General features: G+C 51.6%; 5 protein-coding genes across 5 annotated transcripts; 2 read left to right on the top strand and 3 right to left on the bottom strand.

The window, feature by feature from the left end:
* Nucleotides 1–1270: 1270 nt before the first annotated feature.
* On the bottom strand, nt 1271–1636 carry DACRYDRAFT_50847 (uncharacterized protein; the record flags this gene model as incomplete). The annotated part of the gene is made up of 1 exon (XM_040775013.1): nt 1271–1636. A coding segment is annotated over one exon (366 nt), but the record flags the coding sequence as incomplete, so codon positions are not given.
* Nucleotides 1637–1711: 75 nt separating this feature from the next.
* DACRYDRAFT_106782 (uncharacterized protein) lies at nt 1712–1969 on the bottom strand (the record flags this gene model as incomplete). The annotated part of the gene is made up of 2 exons (XM_040768335.1): nt 1712–1846; nt 1898–1969. The coding sequence occupies 2 exons, from the start codon at nt 1967–1969 to the stop codon at nt 1712–1714; spliced, it is 207 nt and encodes a 68-aa protein (XP_040629614.1).
* A 457-nt stretch (nt 1970–2426) lies between these two features.
* On the top strand, nt 2427–3359 carry DACRYDRAFT_106781 (uncharacterized protein; the record flags this gene model as incomplete). Its single annotated transcript, XM_040768334.1, has 5 exons — nt 2427–2880; nt 2935–3112; nt 3165–3170; nt 3212–3260; nt 3306–3359. 5 exons carry the CDS (start codon nt 2427–2429, stop codon nt 3357–3359), a joined length of 741 nt encoding a protein of 246 aa, XP_040629613.1.
* A 1315-nt stretch (nt 3360–4674) lies between these two features.
* On the top strand, nt 4675–6346 carry DACRYDRAFT_15349 (uncharacterized protein; the record flags this gene model as incomplete). Its single annotated transcript, XM_040771098.1, has 4 exons — nt 4675–4800; nt 4850–4928; nt 5000–6126; nt 6293–6346. The coding sequence occupies 4 exons, from the start codon at nt 4675–4677 to the stop codon at nt 6344–6346; spliced, it is 1386 nt and encodes a 461-aa protein (XP_040629612.1).
* Nucleotides 6347–6573: 227 nt separating this feature from the next.
* Nucleotides 6574–8417, bottom strand: DACRYDRAFT_21711 (uncharacterized protein). Its single transcript, XM_040772514.1, has 2 exons — nt 8182–8417; nt 6574–8134 (listed from the first exon to the last, which is right to left on the bottom strand). Exons 1-2 carry the CDS (start codon nt 8380–8382, stop codon nt 6656–6658), a joined length of 1680 nt encoding a protein of 559 aa, XP_040629611.1. The 5' UTR covers nt 8383–8417; the 3' UTR covers nt 6574–6655.
* Between the last annotated feature and the right edge of the window lie 857 nt (nt 8418–9274).

Here is a 9274-nt window from a genome sequence, read left to right as displayed (position 1 = left end):
CAGAGTTTGACTCAGAGTCAGAGTCAGAGTCAGTGAGAGCAGAGTAGAGAGGAGGCAAGGAGGAGGCAGGGGAGAGGTTGCCAGAGATAGGGAGGGAGGTGTTGCTCAGGTGGCTTGCAGAGACCTGGATCTGCAGAGACCTGGATCTCTGCACAGTTCACCAAAATTGAGGGGTTCCTGTCTGCAGTGACAGCAGTGCCACTCTCCTGCAGGCAGAGTGTCAGGGCACCAGCTCATTGCTTGGTCAAGAGACATGACTAAGCCTTTATGACATGGAAGTAGCTGGTATACCTTGGCATGTGCTGGAACCTGCTGGAAGGATTGGATGGTCAGGTGACCTGCTGTGCATGGCTGTGCATGACCTCATATGACCTCATCCTTGGTCATATCACCTGATCACCTGACTAGGCTGAGTAAGCAAGATGTTCTAGCAGGTTCCACCACAGAGGTATAAATATAAGGCCTACTCTGCCTGGGACTGTCTCTTCAGACTTGGTCTCTTAGGATCATCCACAGGTACCTATGCTGTAGATAGGTCTTAGTCATCAGGTCTACTTCACTTCCTTGTTGCCTGCTTAGACTCTTGGCACTCTTAGGTGAGCAGACTTAGTCAGCCTGTGTTGCCCTAACAAATACTTGCTGGGCATCATGTAGCATTGAAGCATGCTCGCATAGTGAGGGGGTCATAGGAAGGCTGCTGGCCTTCCTGCAAGGGGAAACAAGCTCTGTTGAGAGGTACATAGCTTCCCCTCCCTTCTGGGGCATGTACAGCACTGATCTTGCACATTCTGCAGGGGAGGAGGCCATTGTGCCCCTTCATATTCATGAGTTTGGCCACTGCTGGCATGTCTCTGAAGAGAAGGATTAGGTGAGCATGCAGGGGGAAGAATTCTTTCTTATGTGCATCATAAGTCTTCACACTGTGTGCCAGCTTTATGAGTTCCTCCACTAATGGATAGTGATAGGAATCAATATCTTTCATGTGCTTGGGGCTAGGAATGCATCCAATGCACAAGATGTTTCCCAGGTGAGTTTGAATCATGGGGGGAAGGTTATAATTGAATAGAATTGTTGGCCAGGCAGTTGACAGAGGCCCTTTGAATGGGGAAAACCCATCTGTCAATAAGCCCAGAGCAAGGTCTCAAGGTGAGTCAAAGTATTTCATCATAAGAGTCTTTCCACTAACTTCAATGTAGCATTCACATAGCTCACAATACAGCCAACCTTGGAAGATATCGGTTACTGTAGGTGAGTGTGCATTCTGCTGACCTCAATACAACATCAGCAGTTTGGCACATCTCCCATTCCCATATTGCACTTGCAGCTGAGGAATGAGAGGCAGGTACGCATACTGACGATGAGCCTGGCCATTGGGCTTCAAACAGGGCTCACTGCAGTGTGGGCAAATGGTCTCTTTGGTGAGAACTCCTGTGTAAGCCACACAGGAGTTCACACAGCAGTCGTAGCTAACAGTCTTGATAGCAGATATGAAGTTAACATGCCAAAGGACTTTGGAGAGGGGTGGGAAGACTTCTGGAGAAGCATTTTGGAGAACTTTGTACTGAGCAATCATAAGGTGAGCCTCCATCTTTGTATGAAATGCCTTGAATCTCTTCTGATCTCTGGCAGATAGTTCCTCTGGCACCTGTGAGCCTGGTCTTACTCAGGAAGACCAATACTCACCAGGTATCATTTGCCATTCAAGCCCAAACTAATTGCTGAAGTCCTCTAGCTCCTCCTTCACCTTGTCCTCGTCCTCATCCTTGTCCTCATTGTCCACAACCACCTTCTCCCCCTTCTCCTCTTTCTCCTCCTCTTCCACAGCCACCTCCTCTCCCTCTGCTACCTCTGGCATCTCCCAGTCAACATCCTGGGGCTCCAGCAATGTCAAACTCACCTCCAGCACCAGTGGGATGTCCACCTCCATGTCATTGACTTGGGGTTCCATCTCCTTGACCTTGACCTCCATCTGGAGGTCCAGGAAGGGTTTTTTCTTCTTGTGGAAGCATCTGAGGAAGCTGTGGATGTGCTGTTTGTGCACTTCTTTCTTCAGGCTTGCCTCTTGCTGACTGATGAGCTTCTTCAGGGCATGTCTCTCATTGTGCTTTCTGTGCTCACACTGAGTCAACCCTGCCACCAGCCAACCACACCTGCAATCACAGAGGATTGGCAGTTCTTTGGGCATGTCAAGGATTGAGAGAGCTGCATGTATGCTCCCAAGGTTAGTTTCCTGATTTGGACCCTCCACAGTTCAAATCAGGTAAGTCAACATTCTGATTCACTCTCTGGCTGATCCTTTTGGTCCACATGCTCATTTCAGCCCCACTGAAATATTTTCATAGGTGAACTAACTAAATATATATATCCAGGCATGTCAACATGTTTCCCCCCCTTCTCCCCCTTGTCCCCCTCTCTCCTCAACCACCATGGCTCCCCACAAGCCCCAGCCCAAGAAGCTCAAGCATCCCCCCCCTGCTGCTCCCCCTCCTGCCCCTGCTACTCCCCCTCCTCCTCCTGCTTCTCCTCCTGCTCCCCCCTTGGACAACTCACTCTCCTCCCTCAACTTTAACCCTCCTGCTCCCCCTTCCCCTGCTCCCCCCTCTGCAATGACTCTGGTCTCCTCTCCTTGCCTTCCCCCTGCCACTGACACTCTGCAGCCTGTGAGTGTCATGCAGACTCCAGCAGCTGGCCAGAAGAGGCCCTCTGAGGAGTCAAACACCCCCAGTGCTCCTAAGTGCCCAAAGCAACTCCCTGGCAAGCATGTCAACAATGCGGTGGACCTCACAAAGGCAACAAAGAAGTCCGTCACCCTCAAGGAGAAGCTTGCAGTGAAGGACCAGGAGATATTAGCTGAAAAAGCTAAATCACTTGCTGCTCAAGGTGAGTTTCTTTTCAGCATGCAGATATGTACTGATATATGTGCATCCCAGATAGCTAAACTGATGAAGCTCCTTGAATGTGAGAGGAGCAAAAAGAGGAAAGAAGATGAGGCTGTCTCCACCCTCATTCTGAAGCCTCTGGGACAGGCAGGGCATGGGGAGAAATGGAATGGTTATAGGCTCATAGAGGCCATGGGCCTCAAGGACCAAAAGGAGCTTTTCAACAACATGAAGTAAGTTATTTCTACTAATTCTACTTACAATATATGCTAACCTGAACTACAGCAACATGTACAAGAAGCCTGCATCCAGCACAACCTCAACGTCAGCAGGAACATCACTGAACACCCTCCTGCCCTCCTCTCAACAATCTACAAGCAGGTAAGTCATTGTCTGCCTGTAGAACTCTTACTTACCATTGCACAGGTTAAGGAGAAGTCCCCACAGCTTGCTGCCTTTGATGAGGACTGGCCCACCTGAGCAATGATCCAGCAGTTTGCAAAAAACAGGAAGTATAACAATCACAAGAAGGAAGCAGGGATTGCAGCAGAGAGGGCCAATTTGGTGCATGCACTGGAGGAGCAGGATGAGGATGAGGAAGACGCCGAGAACACTGAGGACTTTGCACTGTAAGAACACACACTAAGCACTGATTAGAATAGCTTTTATTGTACAATAGTATCATAAATTAATTCACTGCTACACTTTACTATAGCCCAGGGTGTGCATATTTCTCTCTCCCAGCATATATTAAATAAAGCCCTCAAAGTGCTTTTTATAAGTTATTTTTATTAATTCATTTTATTAATAATATTTATTAACTATCTACAACAAATACTAATGGGCTGAAATCAGGTGAAAAACTCTTTTATTATGAACTTTTTATTAACAAGTCCGGGGGTGGAATATCTTCCCTAATATAGCAACCCCTACACTTATTTTCGGACCCTGGGGCGCCGGTCCGGACCACTTAAAAGCAGTGCTTTTCAGGGTCCCAGTGAAAAGCATGAGATTATCCATGAGATTATCAGAAACCCTTGTTCTCAGACCCTCATGAGATAATCTGACCAGCTGCACCCAGAGCAACTTAGATTATCTCGACTGACTGAAGTACCTGGTTAAAGGCAGGTGGGAAACGGAGGACCATCAATAGGTTCCGGTATTGTCAGGGACGGTGTTAACAGACGAAAATCCGGGGCTAACGCCGACCCGTGTTCTCTCCAAAAGTCATTGGCGCGCTCCATACTTGGCCAGTATATGCATATAATCTCCACTCAGAGTCGCTTGTGGTGTACCAACCATCATTGTAACTTGGTCACTACGCAGCGAGCGCAGCAGCAGCCAGTCAAGCAGAGGCTGCGCTCAGATTCTCCAATCTTCCGGTCGTGACGGGCGTTGCGCAGAGACCCGACGATCACACCGAACAATCACGACCAGCGAACAAGGAACAAACGCACGGACTTTGACCCCTCACATTCCTAATAAGCTCAAGCTTCAAACTCTATTTCAATCCCGCTTGCACGCCCATCCCTTATCCTCACTTTATCCCATATCGCCCATGCCGCCCATCACATCGCCAACGCCAGCAAGCCTGTCTTCCTCTTCTCTCTCCGTCACATCCCCAATCTCTTCCTCCAACGCACATTCACCAACAGTCTATAAACCACCACATCGCTCTTCCCTCCCTCCTCTATCTCCCAATCCCCCTTCAGCCAGCACAACCGGCTCACCCTCCGCGACCAAGCCCACGTCCCCCTCCGACCCTGCCCCATCTCGTCTCCTACCAAAGCTTCAAATGCCCCACTCCCACTCACGCAAGTCCCGCGCCCTCCTCACTGCGTATGGAGACTCCTTCGTCGGACCTCTCGAGTTGCTAGGGGATAAAGTGATCGTGAAAAAGTATTCGGGGGCGAGTGCCAAGGTGCGCCCTTTCATTCCTACCTGGCCACTCTCTACTGATGCGTTCGCAGGGCCTGAACAACCCCAAGAGTGTAAGCCAAACAGGTCAGGAACTCCTCTTCCACATGGATCGGTTCCGTCCTCCCAAAGGTCCGCCTCTCCTCCCAAGCTCCGTACACATAACTAACTGCCCTCAGTACTATTTCTCTTCGGTCATGTAGACTTGCAAGTCGTCTACCTGTACAAAGTCTCTGAGTCTGAACGACTCCATACCCCGCCTCCCGACCCAGATGCGTGGGTCCAAACAGTCTTCTCTGCCTACTCTACCTACCTGCGTGGAAAGATTCTCCCCCACCTCTTTTCCGAGAACACCCCCGATCCAGATCGATTCGTCACCCATTTGTACATCTCCTCCGTCACTGCCCCTACAGTGCCGGACGAGTACCTCGACCGCTGCAGTGAGAAGTATAACGAGAGCGCTGCTGCTGCGTGGCAAGAGGCAGGGATCAAGCTCTCTTCCGCACGGGCGGCAACGGACTTGGAGACCCGGAGGCGTATGGTGCGAGATTTTAACCGCATGCTGGAGGAGTTCTGCAAAGAAGCTGGGGAAGGGGTGTACTACGTCGACCTCAACCCGCGGATTACCGACCCTCTCACCGGAGAGGTGCTTCCCCCCTACCTCGTCCCCGACAAAAGCACGATCCACGTAGTGTGGGAGACGACGATCGGCTTCTGGGTCGATGCGCTACAAGGGGCTGGACTGACGCAGGAGGATGTACCCCCGGATTTGGAAGAGAGTTTGAGGAATTACGAGGAGGATAAGAGGGGGAGGATGGATAGGCAGAGCCCGGCGCCTAGGAGGCATATGCGATATTCGAGTGCGAATATTCAGACTGCGAGCCCGGGCACGCCTACGCAGCCGGGCTCACCTTGGGGCACCTCGGGCGAGAAGGAACCAACGCGCTCGCAGTTCGAGTCTAGGGGAGAGAGGGCGTTTTCCCACATGCGACCTCGGGGTGAGCCGGGGAAGGAGAGGGAGAATGGGGAGAAGGAGAAGGAGAAGGAGAAGAAGGCGGTTTATATACCGCCTCATTCGCGGCTTTCCACGTCTTCTCCGACCGTCTCGCCGTCGGAACAACCGTTCAGTCCTACCCTCTCCCCATCACCAACGAGCCGAGGCAGTGCAGGGAACGGAAGATCTTTTCCTGGTGGGGGAACGGGGGAGGGGGGAGGGGGAAAGAACGTCGTACCACAAGATGATCCGAGGAGGATGGGAAGTTTTGTACATGGGTATGGGTATGCGACCCGCAGGCAAGGGAGTACGCCGGTGAGCGGGGAGGGGAAATGGGTGAGTGGGGTGAGCATATTGGAGGGGAAGGTTAGGGCGTTGGGGCTCGAGGGACCGATGGGGAGTATTGGTCAACGTTCACCGGGAGTGGGTGTAGGTGAGAAGGAGAGTAAGGAGGGAAAAGAGTAGAAGGGGTTGATGTGAGTGTTCTACTTCGACCTTCAAGGTGATAGCCTTGAGCAGGGAAAGACTGCAAGAGAAATGGTGCATGTATAGGTGATAATCTAGGGTCAACTCTCTGATCTGGACTCTGTATGACATCCTTGATTGTTCCAGTATTAACTGGGGTTTCTTCATCCAGGAAGGGCAACAGAGCGGTTGCGTCCTACAACGTGAGACAGACATGCTCTGAAAGGAAGCACTTAACCAGGCAGACAGCATTTCCGACTGGAATCGATACGTGCGCATATATCCCTCAACAACGGAATAATTTAATGCAAGTTCAACTGGAACTATTTCGTATAAGTACAGGTACCGCTAGAATACACTCCCTCACACACATCGAATCGCTACAACACCCTATGCTAGTCTATGAACGCATTGCCTCGATCGCATATGTATCGTACCACCCCTCCTGTCGTTTGAGCACCGCGCTGCTGGCATTCTTCCCATCCCCACTACCTTCTCGCTCCTTCTCCGCCCTAATAACTCTCATGACCCTTACCACCTCCGCCATCTCACTTACCGTGCCCCAGAAGTGCTGCTGCTCGTCACTCCACCTATCAAGGGGTACGACAACAATTTTCGGCCAGATGGAGACGAGCCATGCGGCGAGCACTTTAACGCTGTCGAAGTTGTTTGTTGTTCGGCCTACGCGGAGCTCAAAAGGGTGTGTGCAGGGAGAGAGGGACGGGGGTGGAGGTGGCACGCTCGTGCAGTCGAAGCTTTCTAGGACGAGGAGTCGCAAACTACGACAGTTGGCCGCGAGGTACGCCAGCGCGTTCAGGGTGAAGTCTTCTTCTCGTGCTAGGCCGAAGGCGGAGCCGTGTCTTCGTAACCAGTCGATCTCGAGCTTGCGTAGATTCGGCCAAGCGACGGATAGCTCGAGCATATCCTGGTCCGCTAGGATAAGCGTAGACGGGGAGAAGTAGTTGAACGTGAAATGGATCATATTTCGACAACTGAGGAGCGGGGAAAACGTCGACCAGTGTAATGGTGCTCTAGGATCCCGATCACGGAAACACAGTTCGAGCTTGAGCAAGCCTCGGTGGTGATCTCTTATAGTGCCACAAATTTGCGACAGCTGGCGGTCGGTGAACAGCTCCTCGGGGTAGAATCTCAAACAGAGCTCGTCTAGCTCTGTGCGGAGTACGTCCAACAGCCCCTGAATGACCCAAACGGACTCGTGGATCTGCAGCGTCTTAAGCGCCGGGAACGACCAAGGCGTTACACAGCTGAAGTCGATTGTCAGATCCGGATCGTCATGCACAGGTTCGGTCCCAAGCTTGTCGAACGTGATCGCTCCTATTTGGAGTGCCTTGAGGGTTTTTGACGCAGCCAGGTGACAGAAGACGTTTCGATCCAGCACGAGTGTCTCCGCACCCAAAGCCGTAAGTTGCATCTTCTCGAGGGTGTCTGCTAGCGCATCCAGATGTCGAGACGATATCTTGAACCCCAGCCCGAGCTCCGTAAGGCGTGGTGCCCGGATGGGTGCCAGCTCCAGCAAGCAGCCGATGGGGATTGCCCAGTCTTTCTCTGTGTTCTCCTCATCTGGGGGGTTAGCAATAAGCTCGATGTGGTCGAGTTCCGGTCCGAGGAACAGCAACACTCCTGCAAGGTCGTGCGGTTCCTTCGCATGAAAGGATAAGTGTCGCAGATGGGGGAGGAGCGGTGCCTGGCGCCCGAAGACGGCGAGAGCAGCTAAGAGGTCGCCGACCTCGCATTCGTCTCGTTCGCCGTCTTCCCGTTTTGGGAGTGTGGTATTCATCAGATCGAGCGTTCGTACGTGCTCCGAATACATTTGAAATCGACGCCAGTTCCTCGCAAGTGTGAGTCGGCCCGGGAGATCCTGCCAACAGTCAGCATTACATGCGCTCCTTAAAGCTCACGACGGACCGAATTCTCATAGTCAGTTATCCACATGCCCGTCAACGCCTTGAATGATGCTGTTGTCCCGTGCCTCCATAATCGCTCCGTCGCTGGTCCGTTGAAGACGGAGCATGTCCTGCACAGTCGTGCGATGTCAGAGGTGTTCAGATGGTCGATGATAATCTCGAGCACGTCGGGAATCTGGAGTGCCCGGTGCGGGTTGGACATGTCTATTTGTCCCTTCAAGGAATCCCAAGAGTCCGTATGGGATGGCACTGCAGACAACGAGGGATAGAGAAAGAGAAAGGGAATGAGCGCTCCAGTCGGGAAATGGGCCAGGGACAAGGGACTGGGCGGAACGTCAGCTGCGAGTATGGCGCCAGGGACGAGGTAATTCCTCCGATGACCCCTTTCGGGGGTATCTTGCCTACAATGACCCCTCAGGTGCACATTCCCTAAATGACCCCAAATGCCGCCCCTAAGTAACCAAATAAGGAAAGCAGTGGCTGTGGCAGTAGAAGCACGTGCCTCCGGTCAATCCAATCAATCCAACAACACGTTTTTGTGAATGTTTTGCTATTGGAACAGACCTTTTTCAAAAGACAAGCTGGTTGGCATTGTGTATGGTATCTATTATTTTCAAGAACTGCTGCAAAATTCATTGCCTTGCCGTAAAAGTGCGGTGTTTCCTCACCTATGTTTACAATGGTGAAAATCGGTGAATTATTATACGAGGCATCCATGCAGAATTGATTTATATACTGTAACATAACTAATTAAAAAACAACACAAAGCTTGCGAATTAATTGTCAGAACATGCTTTATAAAGCGACACAAAGAGACCGGACCCTAGCACATCTTGAACTGGTACCACCACGTTCCTTAATTGGAAGGTCCCTGGTTGCTTAGGGCAGGCCTTGGGGTCATTTCAGGGATTTGCGCCCGAGGGGTCATTGTAGGCAAAATGCACCCGAAAGGGGTCATCGGAGGAATTACCTCCACCAGGGACAGAAGACACTGCCACTGGAAGTAGCAGGAGCAAGTTCACAAGTGAAGCATCAGTAGTAACTGTCAGGGCACCAGCTCATTGCTTGGTCAAGAGACATGACTAAGCCTTTAT

Source organism: Dacryopinax primogenitus (assembly GCF_000292625.1).
Source record: "Dacryopinax primogenitus strain DJM-731 SS1 chromosome Unknown DACRYscaffold_7, whole genome shotgun sequence".
NCBI lineage: Eukaryota > Fungi > Basidiomycota > Dacrymycetes > Dacrymycetales > Dacrymycetaceae > Dacryopinax > Dacryopinax primogenitus.
This window is presented reverse-complemented; position numbering and strand designations above follow the sequence as displayed.

Coding starts and splice junctions, on each gene's coding strand:
- DACRYDRAFT_21711 (XM_040772514.1), bottom strand. CDS start 8,382: ATGTCCAACCCGCACCGGGCACTCCAGATTCCCGACGTGCTCGAGATT. Junction 8,135..8,181: donor TAACTGACTATGAGAATTCG/GTCCGTCGTGAG, acceptor GACTGTTGGCAG/GATCTCCCGGGCCGACTCAC.